The sequence below is a fragment of the Cryptomeria japonica genome, chromosome 11 (assembly GCF_030272615.1).
Source record: "Cryptomeria japonica chromosome 11, Sugi_1.0, whole genome shotgun sequence".
Classification (NCBI taxonomy): domain Eukaryota; kingdom Viridiplantae; phylum Streptophyta; class Pinopsida; order Cupressales; family Cupressaceae; genus Cryptomeria; species Cryptomeria japonica.
In genome coordinates this window covers 483306143-483329087 of record NC_081415.1, presented here as the reverse complement: position 1 = coordinate 483329087, position 22945 = coordinate 483306143, and the positions used below count along the sequence as shown (strand labels likewise).

Here is a 22945-nt window from a genome sequence, read left to right as displayed (position 1 = left end):
CAAACCCAATTCATCTCGATTTCAACTCAAACAAAGGAGGAATTAATCTAATCTATACTTGACCCTTTTAAGATTAGATCAATCGAGTGTGATCTCCTCCTTTAATGTTTGGTGGTCCCATGAAATTAGTGGCTTTATTAAACTAAGTTTTAATTTCACCACCTTACAAGAATTAAACCCTCTTTATCTATCTCCACACTTGTTAGAGGGGCTTTCCCTTTATTAGCCTTTGAGGATTGATGGGAAAGCACATTTGGGATAGGCTCTACAAAATGAATTTTGGACATTTTCTTTTCTTTGAAAATGAATTTACTCATTACAAAATATACATCTAAATGAGAGAGCTTCATAATCTAGTTGTTGAAGCCACAGAGAAGAGCCAATTGAGTTTCCATAGAATTTGTTAAAGGCTTATTTAAGTCCATTTCAACATAAACATGGGCATAAGTGATTACCTTTATATCAATCATTTGTTGTGATGGGCCAATTGATTTTCCAAGCAACAAAGCTATCATATGAAGAATGTCATTCCTCCATAATCCCAAAGGCAGTTGAGGAAGATAGACCCAATGATCTTTTAGAAGGAAGCTCCTCAGCTGGATTAAACCCTGCATGCCACAACTTGATGAACAACCCAACTTGATTACAAAACTACACACAGTATGTTCATTAGTATGAGATACAATTTACGACATTGCGAGATATTAAATAATAACATGTCAAATTTTTATATTAGCACTCTACTATATCTCTCTCTTGTTATTATCTTCATCCATTGAAATGTTTGTGATAAACTTAATTTTATTTTAATATTTATTAAAATAATTGTATTAATTTTTGTGGTAAAAGATATTATCTTTTAGATATTTATTTATTTTTTATGAAGGGCTTTATATCAAAAACTCAGATTCTTGTATCTATTGCTTAAACTCTTTGGCTAAAAGCCAAAGATTGAGGGGTATCCATTTTACCAAATTCGCTTCAGCTAAGAGCCAAGGATTGAGGGGCATCCATTCCACCAAATTCACTCAAGGAATGATCCTAAACTCATTCTTTATAATGTCAAGACCTCTTCGACTAAGAGCCAAGGATTGAAAGCTATTCATTCCACCAAATTCGCTCAATCCCAACCTCATCCTTATAATGTCAAGGCCTTGCGCTCAACAAAACTTCCGTAATAGATTTTTTAAAAATCATTCAACTTCACCATCAAACCAAAGACCTATTTACCTTATAAATATTTAATTATTTCATTCTTTGATAACAACAACGCACTTCTCTTAATCTTCTTACTATGAATTAATACAGACAGATTGCTTTTGAGTCGAAGGACAATTATAGGCATCTCAATGGAAAGCGAAAGCAAAAAACCATGAAGGAAATAAAACGATAGGGAGCGGCCTTGGCCTTCAGGTAAAAAGAACTACAGGCCATTAAATTTAATGGTTCACATAAATCGGAATTTCTTAGTATCATAAGAAACTGTTGTTTAACTAGGAGAAATGGGCCAAATAACAACAAAAATCACAGATAAAATATCTTCCAGTCAAAAACAAAATCGTTGGCCATGACCTGTTAACTCATTTCTTGAAAATCTTCTTTCTGCAAGCTGAATCACCTTCATAATGCATTCTTTGAGATGGGCTCCTATATCTTATACAAACAATCTCGGTATTTCCTCGAATGGAACAAAAGAAACCCATAACAAGCATTGGGTGAATTCAAATGTTGTAGCCACTTGCTCAAAACCCACAAAAATTGGCAGCAACTGGGCTAATTTTGGCAGCAGATGTAGATATTTGAGGTACAAAACTTCGAAAGTTGTCAGTTCACAGGAGGAAGGGAATGGTGAAACAGCTCCAGATGCAGAGGACTCACCACTATCTGGACTAGTTGAGGAGGAAGTAGAGGAACTCCTGAAAACTGAAGAGAACCAGGCACTTCTTAAGGACTTGGCGTCTTCAATGCAAAGAGTGAATAGTTTTAGAAAAGAACTTGAGGATATTGACAATAAAGAAAAGGATGCTGCTAAGCTCAGGGCTTACGTGCAGAGGTTGGAGGGTACCAACTCCCTGGTAAGCATATGTGATCGTTATAGTTTTGTTCTGCGGGCTTGTCCTGGCAAACTTTCAATATGGGTTTTCAATCAAATTATCTTGCCTGCATCATCATTCTGTAAGAAGATTGTGAACGGTTTTAACAAACTCGTAATTTGGAGCAGAAACAAAGAACCGTTTGGAAATTGAATAAATTTCGAACGCTTAACAAGTTTTTGCCACTTGCTAGATTTTAGCTGGCGAGTTAATTCTTAGACGACTCACGTGCCGAGTTCTGTAAAACTCATGAGTTTGCGCCTGCAACTCGGAGACCAAAAAAATGAATCAGAAACCCTTGTTAAAACCTTGATATTTTTGTTTTCTGTCATTTTATATTCATTGATATCTAATGATAGCAAACTAAAACTAACAAACACATTCTAACTTCTTTTGCATAGATGTTCAATACCTGATAACACCCCGTTTAAGCTGGAACATGTATTCCAACACCCTCTCTTAACACTAAACCTTAAATTGACTGACAAAATAAAATAAAAAACAATAGGAAATAGATTATGCAGAAGCTGTTTTTTTAAATAATTTTCAGATCAGTAAAATATCTTCAAGCTGCTTTCCAACTGTAAGTATAGTCACCTAGCTATCATCCAAGTTCCCATCCAAGTTCCCAACATCATTGGACACCATTTGCACATGAAGTGTTCATCACCATTGTAAAGGTATGATGCTGAACTTCTAGATTTTGGATCCCCCTTTGAATTATTGGACACCAATCTTCATATGTAAGTCTCATAACCTCAATGAGGTATTGTTTATTTGATTCACAAGCACCTCAGACTATTAAGAATCTATCTATCTTCTACCACATCCTTCCCTATCTTCAGAATGTTGACCTCTTCAAAATAGAACCAGTATCTATATCTGGTTGTTCTTCAACAATGGCTATAACCACGTCAACAAGCTTAGCAATGGGTGTCTTCCTCTTGGCAAAGGACACATCTTCTTGGCAAAAATCACTACTTTTGATAGGCATTCCCTTAGATGGATGGGATCACTTTCTCTTTGAACACTTCTTCTCCTCCTCCTGCTCCACTTTTTTGTGCTTGTTATAGTGGTTTTCCAATAACAAGTATAAAAATTGCTTTCATCATGTTGATGTTCCCTGCCCTACTACCTCTTGTGGATAGCTGTTCCTTTGCCTTTTACAGTGGCTCCTCTTTTCACCTCAGGAGACCCAATATCATACACCAACGAATAGCATTTGCTGCCTTGTAATTTGCTTCTATTGCGTCACTTTGACTGTAGCCTGTTTCTTCAACTCCGCCTCATTGTGACTCCAATTCCCAGCAACGAGCCACACAAACAACAAACCCTCTTAACCTCAGCACAAGGAAGTCAATACCTTCTCCACGGCAAAACAAAACTCACGATGGTGCACAGCCAGTTGACCAAGTGCAGTAGAACACACACATCTCTGATGTAGTTGCTAGAACATTTATAATGGCTGCAATATATGCCGCAGATTAAATAGAAAAGCTTCCCCACTCAACTGCTAGCTCTGATATCAAATTAGAAAAAATTGAACAGCAGAAAGGCTCGCCAATATACTTCTTGATTATTATTCATCAACAGAGAATACAAATATATAGTTGCAGACACCCAACGACTTCTTATTATCATGCTAATTATGGTGACAACTAATTGGAGCTATTCAACAACAAACCATATACCTAATGCTAGCAAACTAAAACTAACAAACATATTTCCAACTTTTTCATAGATGTTAAATATCTGATAACACCTGTTTAAGTTGGAGCGTATATTCCAACACGTGTACCATTAAGTTAGATTATTTCTGGTTAAAAATAATGCATGAATTTTTGCATCCACATATGGGATCACATTCTACGAGCTATCATCAGGACGAGGAGATATAATATCTTAATGTACTGTTAAGGTCAATGAAGCCTCAAAAGCCTTATTTGAGTCTAATGGCAGGGACACTTGTCCCACAACTGTTTGCCCAGGGCATTGTTCCTGGACCAAGCAGCACCCTGTTGTGACATTTTCACACATTGCCCCATTGCAAATGGGGACCCCTACTTTTTGCTCGATAGCATAGTTGTTTTGGCTTAGTCGTCTAGCTTGGCAATAATTTTGGTGTCTTTAACCTTTTGCTTGTGAGAGGATACAGTGCCTTGTCATCAGGATGTGATCAAGTCAGCATTTCCATGTTTTGGACTAAGATGAGCAAGCAACCTTCAGCTTCCTTTTGTCTAAGTGCTTAGGTGTTTGATGGGAGTCAAGGCCCATGAGAGATGATTTACAATGCAACCCGTAGGCTAAGTCATGAGATAAGTTTTATGAATGATGAGCAACTCTCAAGCAAGCAAAGCGCTTCAAGGACTGAATGAGGAAGAAAGAATCGATGAAGACCTAGGTGGATGAAGAATGGATGTCAAAAAATTTACAAGTGTGGATGAAAGTAAAGTTCCTTGATGACCTCAAGGAATCCTTGACCTTGTTAAATCCACACCTTGTTAAATCCACGACTTGAGGGTCTTGAGGACTAGTTTTATCCATAAGTTGCACTATCAGTTGGTCCATCAAGATAAGTGAGAGTTGGAATGAGCAAGTTTTTCCATGTCCTCATGATCAAATGCAAAGATCCAAGACTTGAGAGAAGGTGTGCGAAGTTATCCATGAGTTAGTTGCCCAAATCCACGACCTCAGTGAGATGATCAACGTTCCAAGGGTTGGGCGAAAGACATAAGATTGGTGACTTAGTTCTCAAAATGATTTCAACAAGGAGAGGTTACCTCCAATCAATCTTGCAACAACTTCCTTTTACTTGGTGAAATCAATAAATTGAAGGAGTTATCTTGAGGTATAGAGAGCGATTTGTCCATGAGTGCTCAAAATCCACTACTTGATGGACTTGAGGGTGAGGTGAAGTGAAAGTTGCACTATCAAACTCATCCTTAAAGATTTCCAAATTTGCAAACAAAGTATCTTTGATGAGGAAAGCAAGAGGAGTTGAAGTGATCAACTGAATCCATGAATTGAGGGGAGGAAATTAACATTTTTCCATGAGTGCTCAAATTCCATGACCTCAAGGAATCCACACCCAGTGAAAATCCACGACATGGAGGTCATGAGGGTTATGATGAATGGGACTTGCAATGATTAAATTCGTGCTTGAACCTTTTGCAAACAAAGTGCTTATGATGATTGAGAATAGGAAGGAGCTGATGTTATCAATTTACTTCATGAATTAAGGGGACAAAATCAGGCTATTTATCCGTGAGTGCTCAAATTTCATGATGTCAAGGAATCCACGACCTCCTATTATCCACACGTGGAAGAAATCCACGACCTTGAAGGCTTGAGTGGGGACCTCAAATGAAATGAAGGAGTTGATCAAAGGATGAAGAGCAGACCTTCAACCAACAGCAATCGGATCTCCAAACGTGTGACTCAGACCTTGAAGCATTACAAATCAGACATGGAAATCAGAGATCAAATCACTATTTCATCATCATTATTTCATCATCATTCAGAGTGTATATCAGATTGAGGGTTTATGAAATTTGTTTGTATCGTATGTGTTTGATGCCATCTTTGTTTATTTTGCATGTACGACTAAGGAAAAGGATGAAGGTGCAGACTGCAAACAACATCAAAATAGCTTACCAATGCAAGAGAGGATAGCATCAAGGTCATCAAGTTAAGAGGTAGCGAATTAACATCATCACCATCATCAAGATTCAAGAGGATCACATGAAGAGGTCAAAGCTTTCAGGGTAGGCAGTTTAAGAATACAAATGGAGACGAGTTAGCAACATCAAAGGGATCAACATTATGATGAAGAACCCAAAGCATCGCAACTACTACAAGGATGATGAGCTTAGGAGGAAAATTTCATCAGCAAGCATTGAGCAAATGCAACATGAGGAAGATGAGAACCCAATACATTCGAAGATGAACTTAGAAAAAGGTTCAAGACATAACAATAAAGATGAGAAGGCCTTGCAATTACCTTGAATTTCCTTCAGAAATCCAAGGTTACAATCAGTACAACATAGAGGAGTTCAAGTCAAAGACAAGTGAGATAGGATATGCATGGGGCTAATATCACAACATGAAGAAAGACTTCATCACATGAGGGAAGGTCGAGGCAATGTAAAAGTACAAGGAACACTTCAACAAGGCAAGGAAGATCAATCATCAATACAATGATCAAGGGTCAAGAGGGAGGCGAACAACATCAGGATGAAGGACTGAAGCAAGGATGCAACCACCACATGAAGACAAGGTCTACAACAATATGACATTCAACGCTAGCATTGCAACATGAAAGAGCTGAAGTTAAGTGTAGGAGAGTAAGAAGCAAGCATCATCAGGATGAAGTGCATTTTGGGGGTGAATTCCCAAGTTAGAGGATTGAAGAGCGAAGGTGATCAAGCTAAATAGTTTCAAAAGAGTTTAGCCAAGTTAGGGGCTTGATCGAAGATGATACAATTTGGGAATATGCCCCATCATCATATTGGGCATGGATAATGTTGAGAATCAAGAGATATTATTGTTGGCGACAACAATGAGAGAAAACTGAGAGGGGGGGAGGGGGTGGGTTGAATCAGTTTTCTACCGGATCTACAAACTCAACCACAAATACAAATCTGATAAACTGTAGCAACAACAAAGATAAGCAAATTGATAGCACAACACACAACACCAAGATTTTGGCGTGGAAAACTCGGTTAAGGGAAAAACCATGGTGGGAACCTACCCACAATAAGATGATACTCTGCAGTAGTATCTGAAAATATTACAATGGGGAATACACCAGCATTCAGGCACACTTCCTAGAGCTCATTGCTCAAATATAATAAACCGGAAGGTTACAATGTTCAGGGAAGTCTCACTGACTTACAACAAGATTCAGATTACAATCCGGAAGGAATGAATTGAAAGAATAGCATCTCCAAATGCCTGATGACAGTTCTAGTTAAGCACATTTGTCTGCTTAGCAACACCAATCTCTGCTCAGTCACAATGCCGAAGGATGAATCACTTGTTCGCACATACACCACTCTCTGATAATGTAGACACAACCTCGATACACAAATTACATGACTATATCACCTATTTATACAATTCATCAACCTTGACAAAAAGGTCGGCTAAACCCTCAACTCACAATTACAAAATTACATCACATGATACAAAGATTGACCACCAGAGCAATACAATGGTGTACATGACATAACATGGACCTAAATCAAATTCCCGAACACTCATCACCACCGGTAATCACGCCAAGATCAACCGCAACATGCTACACCACCAAGAATACCACATAACACGAAGAGCATCACCGGTTTAGCAAAATCACCAAGAACACGCACAATGATCAATGCAGATCATCAAAACAAGTAGGACATACTTAGGAAACACCAACAAGCATGTTATAATCATCAGTAACAGTTGTACCAACACCACTTATCAAATCTTCATCAATCAACATCTGAAACAAGCAACAACAACTGTCACGAAGAAAGATAACTTGCAGAGCACCAAATCACGAACCATTTGAAATGAAGCTACACAAGACCATCCCAAACAATCTCTCAAAATCTTAGCTCAAGATTTGATCACACTGGAATATACCGGAGGAAATATTGAACTCTGCAAAGTACTGATCAAAAAAACAAACTGCAAAACTGGATCATATGATATGATCAATTAAGCTTTCCGGATCACCAAAACCAATACAAAAAAATATAATGATACTAGAAATACTCCATACAACAAAACATGATCCCAATACACCAATCTGCAATCATCGGAGCCAGAATATGTTGACATCAATGACAACAACATATCCTAGCAGCAACAATGTCCAACAATTACCCCATCACAAACATTTTACAATTATCTACAAAATGAGCAAGCTATGGTGGTGTCTTTTGTGAGATATTCACACATCGCCCCATCGCAAATGGGGACCCCCACTTTTTTTCGCTTTCTAGGTTAGTTGTCTTAGTTTAGTTGTTGGCTGTTGTCGAGTCTTTTCTATTAACCTTTTGTTTTGGGATTAGGGTTTCATGAAGTCTTTGATAAAATAGGATGGAAATCTCTACTTCAATGCTTGAATCTTGACTTTGTTGCTGCTCCAAGGCTTGAAGGAAGACTGATTACTTGCTCAATTGCTTGAATACTTGAATGAATGCTTGAATTGCTTGATGTCGTGTGTGTGTTCTTGTTGATGTCTTTTAAAATGAGAGGGGAAAGCCTCCTTTTATACTTCCCCTCTCTGAAAACTTGCTAATTTCCGGACATGAGCTGACACGGAGCTAGAATTCCCACTCAATTTTGAAATAGGGAAAAGGGTTTGAAATAGGGCCCAATTAGGGAGGAGTCTTTTCTATTAACCTTTTGTTTGTAGTTGCTCAGGAGCTGATCAAGTCTCTCTCTTGGAAATGAAGTAAGGTTCAACACTCCCTTTGCCTAGCCAAGGCATGATCCCTTCCACTTCCCCTTCCCCTAATCCTATCAGTGGGCGCCCAAACCCGATTCCTCCCATTTTCCATTCCTCACTGTCGCCACCACCATTTTCACTTATCCTCGCTGCCTTCCATATCACTCAATACCCCTACCATTATCTTTACCTTTACCTCCATCACCCCTTCCATCTCATTCACCTCCCACCTTCTAACCTATACCTTTATCTACCTAACCCTCTTCCCATCCTAGCATGCTCATCCCCTACCCTTCACCTACACTTACCTATACCTCCCTACCCTTCACCTACACTCACACCTACATCCTCTATCCTCCATCTCACACCCCTGACCCTTCTACTCCCCTTAGCCTACCCTTTCCCTTACCTTCCACTCTACCTCCTACCTCCTACCTCCTACCTCCTACCCCTATACTATCCTAACCTACCTTCCATTTCCCACCCAAACTCTTCCTTATCACCTTCTACCCCCTTTACCGCCTTCCTTACCCCTTTATTCCCCTTTCTAACTCTTACCTCCCACCGCAGCACTTCTTATAACCCCGTATCCACTTTCAATTACCCCTTATACCTCCCACATCCTAAACCTCCCTACCCCTCCGTAGCACTCACTCTACCTATTTCCCCACATCCATATCCTTTATGTCTCCCTTTTTCCAAACATCCTCTCCTTCCCTTCCTCACGTGGCATTTCCCCTACCACTCTCCCCTCACACTCCTCTCCACCGTATCACATCACATGCTGGGCCCCACACACTCCAAAATGGAGAATTAAATAGATTTGTCTTAAGAACTCTTGCTGGGACCCACTAACCAGTGGCTGAGAATGAAAAATGTTTTTTTCTTGATATTGCATGGGCCCCACCAGAAATCTTGAATGAAAGAAAAGTTTTTTTTTGGAATTTTAAAAGATAAAGTATCCACCTCATCAGTCCTTGCAAGGTCTGGCAACAAATAAATAAGGAGCTGGCATCTGAATGAAGATGTGTCACTTTAATGGAGATAGTCTGATAGAGTAAAACAGACCCTTTAACATCCACCGTCTATATAAGAGGACATCCATCCTCATTCCAAGGCATTAATCAAAGCAATTGATACAATCTGCTCTGCAATCTAAAGACAGCGAATTGCAGCAGACAGAGAGGCAGAGCTACAAATTTGAGGATCAAAATTCAGATCAGAACCGATTTCAAGGACTAATTCCATCAGTAGATTGTTATTTCCCAGATTTGAATTGATCTTTGAAAGCACAATTAATGATGCATTAGGGGTGTGAAGGATTGTTTTATTTGCATGATTCTTGACTCGTTATGTATCTTTCAGGTTTTGATAAGAGGACCGAAAGCTGATAAAGAGATGATTTCATTAGGAAGTTCAAAGACTACACTCCAAGGCCAATCAAATTCAAGGAGGACTCACACATCAATATCCACATTTGGGAAAGGGACAATATCAAGATTCAATCACATAAAGAGGGTGGATCAGACCATTGCTATGCACTTACAGAGCTGACTGCAGGAGATTCACCACCTTAAACAGAGTTGGAATTTGATACAAAAGCAAAGGGAAGCTCATGGAATGATGAAGGAGAACGAGCAAGTGCATCATAGTTTACTAACAACGAATTTATCATAGGGCCTGCCCCTTGCTCCCAATTTAGAGCAAAATTCTTCTTAAGGCCTTTTATTTGACATGTTATAGTTGAAAATCTCTGACTCGCCTTGGACTCGGCAAACCAAAATTTTGGACTCGGACTCGAACTCGTGAAAGACTCGCGAAAGACATGGCAAAGACTCGGCACAAAAAAAAACCGTAGTTTTACAAAAAAAACATAAAGAAATTAATGCATTTAGAGAACATAAGTGCCATAATTGAAAAATTACACGTCATATGATCTACAAACACGCAATATTTGAAATTTCATCATTCATGGCAGCATATTCAAGTTTTGCAGCATATTCAAGTTTCAAGTTTCAACTCTAAAATGTATAATGGCAGCATAAGTATATAAATATTCACAAAATTACATATAATGATATGTCCAAGTCGAACTCCAAATGTGAAAAACAACAATGTGAATGAACAAACCAAAGAGAAGACTACATCTTCCTCTTTGTATTTTTCCTAATATAGCTCAATTTTTCAGGCCTTGAGCTAGAAGTAGTAGCAGTGGGTGTTGTGGTATCTAAATGGTGAGATGATTCTTCTTCAAAGTCAAAGTCCTCATCATCATCCTCATCTTCGTCCTCGTCTTCATCCTCCATTTCATCCAATCTTGCTCCTTCTGCATCTTGTGCTGTTCCTCTCTCTATTTCTGCAATTTCTTCTTCGGTAAGGAGGACATCGTCACTATCATTTTGTTCATTCATGGTCCAATCACCATATGGATCAATTTCATCCAAATCAATGGCCTCATGTGAAACACCCTCCACCTGTCTAACTCGAAGGCGAAGGTTGTACCGAACAAATACTAGATCATTGAGCCGCTTTTGTGACAATCTATTTCTCTTCTTTGTGTGAATGCTCTCAAAGACACTCCAATTTTGTTCACACCCAGAAGCACTGCATGGCTGAGACAAAACATGGATAGCTATCTTTTGAAGATTAGGCATGCCGGCACCATAATTCTCCCACCATAAATCTACAAAAAACATTTAGAAATATTAGAATTGAGAAAAAAATGTAACAATCAAGTTTGTAGGTTTTTTCTTGCACTATTGAACTAAGTTACTAAATTTTTTACCTGGTTGTTGTTTTCCTCTCCTATCAATTGCTAGTTGTGATGAGAAGAGTCTCCCCTCTGCACTTTTGTAGATCTTGAACAATGAACATTTCCAAATTCAGAAATAGATAGTCAAAGTGTCAAACTCAAATTCAATAATGAACATTTCCGAATTCATAAATAAAGATAGAGCAATTGCAAATGTCAAATCTCACCTCCAACTCATCAAGAACCTTGTCTCTCAACTCAGGATCAGGTGTCATCTTATCAATGCATGTAATAACACCTGCCATGACCTCCTCATCAACCCTAAATGAATCAGAGAAGTAGAATTTCGGGTTCAAAAAGTAGGCGAAGGCATGTATCAGTTGGTGGAGTTGGTTTGTCCACCTACGATCAATGATGCGCCAAAGGATTTCACATTTTCTTGTATTTCCACGATAGTAATGTGAAATGGCCTCTTTGGCCCTATTCATGGCCTCATAAATGAAACCCATTGGCATGCCCTCTCCATCCACCATACGAAGAACCCTTACCAAAGGTTCTGTCACCTAAAAAAATGAAAACAAATTTTAAATTAGTACAAAATCAACCCCTAAAAAATAAAATCAGCAAATAGACAAGATTGTATAAACTTTACTTTTGTGTTTGTTACTTACCGCAGTCAACTCCTCTCCACTTTTATTGAACCCTTCATCAAAAACAATGCTCACAATCTTCTCTGCTTCAAGTCTTTTGGAGTATGCAGACCCCAACCAAGCATCTGACACAAACATCTGCTTAAGATGAGGAATGGCACTAAGAATGCTCTGCAAAGTGATGAAGTGGCTAGCAAATTGTCACTCCAGGTCGCACAAGGTCCTTGCCATTTGTGTGTTTTCTCATCAAAGCAAGCACCCAAGTATGATTGTAGATGAATTTGGTGACACTTTTTGCATCTTCAACCACCTTCTTCACCCATCCAATCTTCCCAATGTCCTCTAGCACCAAGTCCAAGCAATGTGCAGCACAAGGACTCCATGTAATCAAAGGATGCCTCTCCATAAGCATTCTACCTGCAGATACATATGCAGTTGCGTTGTCCGTGATAATTTGGACAACATTCTCAACTCCAACTTCCCGAACCACACCATCCAACAGATTACACAAAGTCTCTGCATTTTTTATTTCATTTGAGGCATCAACAGACTTTATGAATACCATTGCACCATTTGAAGCCACCAAGAAGTTGAGAAGAGTCCTATTCCGTCCATCTGTCCATCCATCAGATAAAATGCTGCATCCTTTTCTCTTCCAATACCTTTTCTGATCATCAACCACACCTTGTGTATTTTGCACAACTTTCTCTAGAAATGGCCCACTGAAGTCATGACCTGCTGGGGCCTTAAACCCCTTACCTGCAACTGTACATGCATTAACAAAACTTTCCCAATACACATTGTTTGCTGCATTGAAAGATAGATTATTGTAAAACCAAAAGTTTGAAGCTGCTATCCGTGCTTGTTCATGCTTCTCTCTATTCCATCCTGTACCTTCAAGTGAAGGTTGTGCACCTCCAACATTGCGTGGTACAAAAAAATTAGGGTCTGATCTAACAGGAGTACCACTAGCCTCACCCTCATTGTCACCAAAAGATGAAAGTGACTGACGACCCCGACTGTGACCAATGGGACCCGAAGTGGACAATGTGGGATTCATTGCAGCTGCCATGGCTTCTCTTGTTTTTTGCCTTTCTTCCTTATGCATATCATTCTCAGCAAGAATGGCCTTCATCTCTCTAATAATTTTAGGAGTTGATTTGGGGCATGCCTCCACACCATATCCAGGTATTTGTGCAAGGTGGTATTTTAATCTATTGATTCCACCAGTCATCCATTTTGTACATTCGGTGCAAGTGACCTCCCCCTTTTTGCTTCTTGCAATCCCATATTTCCATGCTTTATCTCTTTGTCTTCCTGACCTTGGGGTTGCCCTTGGAGTTGAACTTGCCATTGCTGATTTAACATGAAAAAAAAAAAATCAGTAGGGTTTTATGGAAAATCAACAAAAAAAATGACAATGAATCATTTGGAAAAAATAGCATTCAAAAAAAAAAAAAAAAAAGAGGAAATAACTTAGGAAAGAAAATAGAAAAAAATTTGGCAGCATATCCCCTTGTTTTTCAAGATTTTTTTCAGTTTCAAAATAATGAAATGATTCAAATGAAAAAAAAAAGAAAGAGAAAAAATCCTTACCTAGATCTCTCTTGCTGTTTTTTTTTTCTTCCCTCTACTCCTTCAAACCCTACAAACCTGCTAAAACCAAACAACACTGAAAATGAAGTGAAAAATGAAAAAAAAAAACACTTTTAACCCTTCATGGGCGTCTTTTTCTGGGCCCGCGAGTCCCTGCGAAAGACTCGCGAGTCCGAGCAAAAGACTTGCGCGAGTCTTTGCGAAAGACTCGCGAGTCTTTCGCAGGGACTCGCCGAGTCGACTCGTGGCGCCAAAGGACTCGCGAGTCCGTGGCGAGTCCGAGGCGAGTCGCCGAGTTTTAAAACTCATTGGAGTGGTTGAAAGACTTGAGGATTGAAGTAATGAAGCAAAGTCAGGTGAAATCATGTGCCTTGCTCCTCATTTTGAGCGAAAATCATCAAAAACCATGTCCATTGCATATAAATTGAAGCGAATGTCTTCAATAACTGTCCCTCACCTCCAAGGTTAAGCGAAATCTGTTTAAGGTCATGTAGCTTGCTTACAAATTAGAGCGAATTTTTCAACAAGGACATGTACCTTGCTTCCAAATTGGAGCGAACTTCTCCTAAGACCCCGTCCTTTGCCTCCCAATTGGAGCGAATTCCTTCCTTGAGCCTTCCTGAAAGTCAAAATTTGACATGCGGTTTAAAGACTTAGGATATGGTTCAATAAAGTGAAAGAAAGTTGGAGGATTGAGTTAAAATTTTCATTGAGACCATGTACCTTGCCTCTAACTTGGAGCGAAATTCCCTAAAGGTATGTACCTTGCCCGCCAAATTGAGCGAATTCACCTTTTGGCTCGGTCCTTTACTTCTTAATTGGAGCGAATTCGCTATGAGACTCCGTACCTTGCTAAGGACATGAGACCCTGTACCTTGCTAAGGACATGTACCTTACTCATTGATTGGATGTACCTCCCTCACAAATTAGGGCGAATTTCTCCTTGAAGTTATGTACCTTGGCCACCAAATGGAGCGAAGTTTACCCAAATTGTGTACCTTGTCCAAGGTCAAGAGCGAAATTGGTGAAATCATGTACCTTGCTCCAAGATTGGGCTCCCTATTTTGAGCGAATTCCTCAATTTCAATTCGCTCAAAATTCAAAGCATTTTGGTGCCAAAACAGATTCAAAATTCGATTTGCAAAAGGAGAAGTGGAAATTGTAACAAGTCGGCCCTATTTGAAAAGCAATTTCAATTTTAATTTAATTTAAGACAAGTCGGCCTTATGGGAAAAGACATGTCTTTTACCCTAAAGCACCTACAAAGGAAAGGTCAAATTGAATCATTTGATCATCAATTCAAACTGAATTTCTCTTTCCTACTGCGAATTTGAGCAGGTCAGCAGCAAGGCAGCGAATTTTATCAGCATATTGAGCGAATTTTGTCGATGCAAGAACAAAATCAGTCAGCTTTAAAGCGAATTTAGACATTGAAGGTGCAGGTCCAGTCATCAAGGGGAGCGAATTTCACCACTAAGTAGCCCAGATTCATCATATAAGCAGCAAATTCATCTTCTATACAACAAACTCCTTTCAACTACAACAAGCTCATTGAATGATATTAGCCTCCTCTTGATCAGATTTAGTGAAAAATCACTTAAAATCAGAGTAAGAGATCAAGTCAAAATGGGAGTATGAAAAGGTTATAAATTATGTGTGTTTGATGTTCAATTGTTTGTTTTGCAGGAGGTAAGGAAAAAGATCAAAAGGACCAGGTATCTCAAGGAGAAAATTTCAACACCAAGATCAAGATACAAGGAAGACGTCTTCAAGAAGCTTCATTAGCATCAAGAACACCTCAATTGCATGAAGAAGACTCAAAATGCTACTAGGTTGAAAGACTTCAAATGTTCAATAGTAGCAAGGGATAGAGCGGGATATCTTCAAGGTTCTCATTCTATCATATTGACATGGAGAGATCACAAGAGTGCAAAGGAGAGATCATACAATCACCATAAGGCAGGGTATACAAGCAAGGATGGAGGGATGCCTCGGCCATGACAAATACTTCCTATCACCACTATGCAAGTTCAAGAAGAAGCTCCATCAAACACAAGGGTATGTAGAAAGGAAGAATCTCAAGACTCCCATCACATCCTGACGACATGAGGAGATTAAAAGTTGCAAAGAAGAGATCATCCAATTACCTCAAGGAAAAGTTGCAAAGAAGAGATCATCCAATTACCTCAAGGCACTGGAGCATAAAGGAAGGATAACCTACATGATGGAAGAATGTTTTACAATCTTGAATTCCCTTCGGGAATCCAAGAATCGAAGTCAGTACAATGAAGAGCTACAACCAGTTGCATCATTCATCAAGTATGTCAAAAACAAAGGAGGATCAACCAAAGTCATCACAAGACCTACATCGAGCATGATTGAAGAAGAGGATAGTTTCAGAAGAGTTAATCAAAGTTTGCTTCTCATCATCATCATCACTTTAAGCAAATTGGATAATGTTGAGTATCAAGAGATATCTCTCAACATCCCTTCATGATGATGAATCAAATCAAGTCTACAAAGTGCAAGATTGAGGTGGCATCCTAGTCACTACTCTACTAGTCCGAGGGGTCCACATCAACGCGTCTTAAGTTCAATGAATCAAGCTCATATATGAAGGCACAAACTTCGATGTAACTACCCTCAATATCTATTGGTCCACATTTTCTAAATGTAATTTTCTCATTGGCTAAGAAGAGTTTGTTGTAACAAACCCGAATTAGGGTTTCATTGTAAAATCTTGGCCATTGATGGAGATTCAATCCTGGCCGTTCATTGTAAATGAGCTCTCTATATAAAGCTCAAGCTCTTCATTTGTAAAGGTTAATAGTGAATAGAGTGAATAGATAGGAGAATAGAAACAATAGAATAGCAATAAGAGTAGAGTAGGAGGAGAAGGCAAAAATTGTTGCCTAAGTTGTAAATGAACTCCATTTTCATTGAAGTTATGGTGAAGTGTGTTGTTTCTCTACAATGTGCATGGTTTCTTGTTGGATCTTCATGTTAGATGGTAAATAATTAGATTGAATGGAAGAATTTGTTGAATGCATTTGTGTGGAATCCGTTTTGTCCATATCACTAGCCTCTTGTTGATTGTAAGTGTGCCTTGCGTGGTCAATTGGACTAATATGAGCTTAACCTCAAATTGTTATGTGTCCATTGTTTATGCATTAATTTGAATGGTGATCAATGTTTGATGATAATAATTTGAATATCTTCTGAAATGTCCTTAGAAGATTGCACTGAACTTGTGTCAAATTGTTCAGTTTGATGGTGAGACCTCGCCCAGTAGGATTCCGTCTAATCATTCATCCATCTTCTTACATTTAGGCCTTAGAATAGACTTTCTCAACCCTTAATCTTTTGCCCTTTTTTTCCACTTCGATCTAGTTTAGGACAAAAGAGCATCACAAGATTGCAACATTAGATGATCTAAGTTCCAGTGATTCAAGCATTCAATTCAACGTAAGTCCCCTTGTGATTCCAGCATAATCACATCAACCAACTGTGCTTATCCACGTGTCATGATCCGACATACCAGAACCTTGGAGTTGTCTCAAGTGATCCTTGAGGCATTCTTCAACATTTGAGAAGCTTTGTTCAAGAGAGGATAAGATACTTTTGGGTATTTTATTTTGTGTTCGCACGTGCATAAAAAACACATCAACAGTGCCTAGTCATCATCAATCCAATCATGTCATTTTAAGTCAAAGCGTCCAAATTCAATGTACTTGACTCATCCAACGAGGAGGATAACTACCATATGTGGAGGCACAAAGTTCAATGTACCTAACCTTATCACTCATAGGTCGACATTCAAAGAAGAACATGTGTCCTATTTATTGTAATTATCTCATTGGTCTAGAAGTAGTTTGTTGTAACAAACCCTAATTAGGGGTTTATTGTAAAATCTTGGCCATTGATTTGAGAATCAATCTAAGCCTTCAAAATGTAATGAGCTCTCTATATAAGGCTTAGTCTCCTCATTTGTAAGTGTTATTAGCAGTAAGATAGCAAGTAGAGTAGAGGAGGAGGAGAAGGCATAAATTGTTGCCAAGGCATGTAAATAAACATGTTTTTCTTTGAATTTATGGTGAATAGTGGTGTTTCTTCTACATATTGCATGGTTTCTTGTTATATCCTCAAGTTAGATAAAGTTCATCGATTATGATGATATTTGATGAATCCTTCAATTCATACCATTTAGTAATTTACACATTGTTGACTGCAAGTTGTTTTGCATGGTTAGCCTAAACCTAATTATTATTGTGGCTAAGTTCGATTTTGAATACTTCATTTGGATTGCACTAGTATTGAGTATTTGAATGGATTGTTTACAATATGAAGATCTTTCACCATCTTAGGAGATCACACTCTTTCTATGGCGTTGTGAGCTATCTCTGGTTAAGTAGAAAGTAGTTTCATGAAGGATTTGTCTATCAAAGCATCATTCATTATTGTCATCGTCATTGTCCTTAGGAATTAGGAGTTAACACAGATTCTCTAAACCCTTTCCCCATTTGTCATTTCTTCCATTTGAGTTTGAATTAGTTTAGGAGAAGAAGCATCACATGATTGATACATCCGATGTTGATGTTCTAGTTGTAGTTTATAACATAAGCCCCCTTGGATTACTAGCAATCACATCAAACCATTGAGTCTATCCACACGTCAAGACCTAACATCGAGAACCTTGGAGTCATCCCAATTGATCACCTAGTTCAGCACCTGGAAAGATTTTATTCAAGAGAGGATAGAGTACTCAATACTTTATTCTGTGTTGTAAGGTGTCACAAAACACATATCAATACACCCCTTGTCCTCGTTAGGTGCTGCCACCTCGAGACCTCTACTCCAGTTTTTGAAAGTTAAAATTAAAAATTGTTTCTAACAGTGCCAGATATAAAAGCAGAGTGCAACTCCCCACCTCCCATAACAAACTAGTATTTTTTTCTATTTTTATAAATTTTTTTGTGGTCTTTGGTTTCCCAATTAAATCCTATGTAATTGAATTTCATTTATACTTTTAGTTTTCCAAGTCAATTCTAATTGTGAGCAATGCTACTATGATCAAAATATACTCATTTTTTCTAATATTGTTTTTTATCTATGTTTTCCTGAGTTTTTGGGACGGGGGACATGTTTCCATGTTCCCGATTTTGTCAAGCCATTTTTGGGGATGGCTAGGGGACAGCTATATGAAATATAGGAAATTTTTTACATATATGGGGAAATTTTAAATGTTCATTTGAAAACATGGATAAAGCATGCATATGTACATTATATTTATATGTAAACATGGATAAAGCAAGCATATATACATTATATTCATATGTAAACATGGATAAAGCAAGCATATATACATTATAGAACCTTAACATACAACATTTGTGTTCAAAATTCATTGTCAATACTCAATATGCATTCAGAAATCAGAATTTGTAATGACCACCCCTAGTTTGTAACCAATTTTTTAATCTTTCCTATGAGGAATTTTGTCAAACAGTTGGCACCCAAGCTCTGATACCACTGTAATGTGCAATCTAGTTTGATACAATTTTTTTTCTGATTTTTCGAGTAATGTTTTGATATACTGTTTGCTAGTCCATTCAACCATAATAATTATGCAAATATATAAATAACTTGCAACTCTCTGAATACATTAAACTTCATGAACCTCAGAAGAAACACACTAAATAATTTTGACAAACCCCAAAAAAGCAGCTTTCTTCACCAATTGGACAACATTTATATTAGAAAGAGATTACATAACCATTTCTTACACAATGAAGTGCAGATCTGATTTTAATAATTTCATTATTTTAAATAAGAAGTGCAGATTTGACTTAAATAATGAAGAGTTGATGCAAGAGCATCCCCAGTCGATGAGCAATCTTGCATCAACCAAAAATATTTCCTTTCAGTTTTGTTATTGTTTAGTTCCTTGTGCAATTTTTTGTATTCTTACCGGTATGTACCGGTAGTTGCTTGTTCTTCGTGGCAGATCTTGTTTGCAGTTTCCTAGCGGTTTCATATGGTTGATTCTAGATTTCTAGTTCATTTGGGTTCATCTTCGGTTAGTTATCGCTTCCGGTTGGCTGCTTTTGGGTTCCCGAGACAATTCTTGTGCTTACCAGTTGGTTTTCCTTCATTATTGGTGTGATTCTTCGCGTGTGGATCCATCTTGGGTCTTGTCCAATGTTCTTTGGCGTGTGGCCGACCTTCCTGCTGAACCGCATCACTTGGTTGTTATTTTTCGGAAAGAGTTCTTAAATCTTAGGGCTGACCTAATTACACGTTTCATTTTCCTGCATTGGCGAATGTAATCTTTTGAGGCTGACCTGGATATGTTCCGGTGGGTATAAATATGATGTTATGTAATCATTTGTAGGGGCGGAGGAAGTAGAACTGAGAATAAGGATTGAGATTCGCATGTTGTGATCCGGTTGATTCTTAGGGTCCTGGTTGGATTGTATCTGGCTTGAAGCCTGCATGTAACCGGTTGACTACCGGATGTTCTTTGATGATAATATGAAGATTGTCGGATGATTGCCGAAAGTTCTAAGGCTGTAATCTGATCTGTTTATGTGAATTTCTTATGTTTCCTTATTGCTTTCATTGTGTCTCTTTTGCTGCATAAGCCGGTTGACTCTTTTGAGGGTTCTTACCGGTTATGGTTGCATCAATTGGTATCAGAGCTGGTTATGGACTGCCTGGTGGAAGAATCGTTTGCGAACATTGAGGCATTCCTTGAGGTGGACAAATCGCCGATTGGAGGCAGGGTCCGTGTGTGTTCAATAGATCACCGAGGGGAGGCAATTAAAACCGGTAGTCAGATCACCGAGTTGAGGCAGTTCGCCAGAGTGGAAGGAGAGATGCCGTCGAGGAGAACAAACCTCCGGAGGGTAGAACAGATGATGGAAGACTTCAAGAATGAAGCGAGGAATGAAATCCGGAATGCTTTGGCTGGTTTGCGAAGAAAGCTTGACTCTGAGGATGAGTATGAGGAAGCCGGTGAAGAGCTTGAGGAAGCTGAAGGACCGAAAGATGAGAGAGATGAAAGATTCCTAAGAGCAGTGGCGCAAGCAAGTAAAGTGCATAAAGTTGAGGTTTCTAAGTTTTCTGGAACGTCGAACCCGGAGGATCTGATCAATTAGATCAGAGAATTAGAGGACTACTTTGAGTTTGAGGATGTCAAGGACCCGTAGAGAGTCCGGTTGGCACAGACCAAGTTGAAAGGGCATGCTGCCTTGTGGTGGAAAGAGTTGCAGAAAGACAGAGTGGAGAATGGTGAATTGAAGATCACCCGGTGGAGACAGATGGTTGCAAGGTTGGAGGCCAAGTTCATACCGGGAGACTATGAACTGGAGTTGTTCAAGAAATTGCAAAACTGGAAACAGAGAAACATGATTGTGATGGAATATATTGAGGAATTCTACAAGGTGTTAATCAAATCTGGACATAAAGAGATTGACAGAGAAAAGGTGGCAAGGTACATCAATGGACTTGCTTTTAACATGCAAGATGAGATGAGTATGTTGAAGGTTTCAACAGTTGAAGAAGCTTACCAATATGCTGTGAAGGCTGAGGAGAAGGTGAGAAGAAGACAACCGAATAAGGGAAAGGAGAAATTCAAGATGAATGATAGTATGAAGAAACCGGTTGAAGAAGAGGAGTCAAAACCTAAGTGGAGTAAAGAACTGGAACAAAAGACACCAAGGAAGGGTAGCAACAGTATCGATAGATAATTTCTTGGCAAATGTTTCAAGTGTGGAGAAACCAGACATAGACCCTATGAATGTAAGCAAGGAATGGCAAGAAGTTGTGTGGCAAGTGAAGAATCGGATTGTACCGGATCTGACTGTGCACCAGAGCAAGGAGATTCCCTTATGTTAAGAAGAAAGGATACTGGATCTACTCAGAGGAATAGTCTTTTCCGGATGGTATGCAAATCAGGTGTTCAGTGTTGCAAGGTCATTGTAGATAGTGGAAGTACTGATAATCTAGTATTTGAGGAGATGGTTGAGAAGCTTGGATTGAAGAGGCTTGAGCATCCTTGTTCTTATGAGGTAAGTTGGTTACAAGATGATCAGAAGATGGAGATAAAGGAGCAGTGTTTGGTGAGTTTCAATATTGGGCCTTTCAGAGATGAAGTTTTATGTGATGTTGTGTCAATGAGTGTTTGTCATGTCTTGTTGGGGAAACCTTGGCAGTATGATAGAGGAGCTATTTATGACTGTAGAAGAAACCTGGTTACTATTGAAAAGGATGGGCAAAAGTTCACATTGATTTCTTTGACGGAGAAAGAGGAGGTGAAGAGATTAAGTCCTGAGAGAAGTTGCACTACTGAGAAACCGATGATAGGGGTTATACCGGAAGGATTGATGGAACCGGTTGTAGAGGTTATACTGGAGGTTTTGAAGAAAGATCTGAGAGAATCAGTTGCAGAGATTATACCGGAGGGTGACATGAGCTTACAAAAGGATCTGACTGACGAGTCTGATGGACAGATGGGACCGGTTGACAGAGAGCTGATGGTGACAAACCGGATGAAGTCTTGTGGCAGAACCAAATCAGAGTTGTAGAAACAGAGACAATGGGCTGATCAGAAGCAAAGAAAGAGAAACAAAGAGGGTCAGAGGTTAGAGAAGCTGGTTGAGGCATCGAAGGAGCTAAAACAGAGGTTGGCAGATAAAGAAGATGTTTGGATCAGAAATGAGCATGGGATCTTCATTCCAAATCCTTTTAGATGTTCATGAGTTGCCTCTCATGGAACATCTTTTTCAACCTGGGTTGTCTGATGCAGGAGCATCCCCGACCTATGAGCAATCTTGCATCAACCAAAAATATTTCCTTTCAGCTTTGTTATTGTTTAGTTCCTTGTGCAGTTTTTTGTATTCTTACCGGTATGTACTAGTAGTTGCTTGTTCTTCGTGGCAGATCTTGTTTGCAGTTTCCTGGCGGTTTCATATGGCTGATTCTAGATTTCTAGTTCATTTGGGTTCTTCTCCGGTCAGTTATTGCTTCCAGTTGGCTGCTTTTGGGTTCTCGGGACAGTTCTTGTGCTTACCGGTTGGTTTTCCTTCATTACTGGCGCGATTCTTGGCGTGTGGATCCATCTTGGGTCTTGTTCGATGTTCTTTGGCATGTGGCCAACCTTCTTGCTGAACCGCATCAATTGGTTGTTATTTTCCAGAAAGATTTCTTAAATCTTAGGGCTGACCTAATTACACATTTCTTTTTCCTGCACTAGTGAATGTAATCTTTTGAGGCCGACCTAGATATGTTTCGGTGGGTATAAATATGATGTTATGTAATCATTTGTAGGGGCGGAGGAAGTAGAACTGAGAATAAGGATTGAGATTCGCATGTTGTGATCCGGTTGATTTTTAGGGTCCTGGTTGGATTGTAT

The 22945-nt window shown here is 39.0% G+C and overlaps 1 protein-coding gene across 1 annotated transcript in view; it reads left to right on the top strand.

Moving 5' to 3' along the window:
• Positions 1-1411: 1411 nt before the first annotated feature.
• Positions 1412-22945, top strand: part of LOC131068815 (uncharacterized) — a 40069-nt gene continuing 18535 nt past the window's right edge. Inside the window, exon 1 of the mRNA XM_058004091.2 lies at positions 1412-2075. Coding sequence (XP_057860074.1) covers positions 1626-2075 — 450 coding nt within the window. The 5' untranslated portion in view covers positions 1412-1625. The remainder of the gene's footprint in view (positions 2076-22945) is intronic.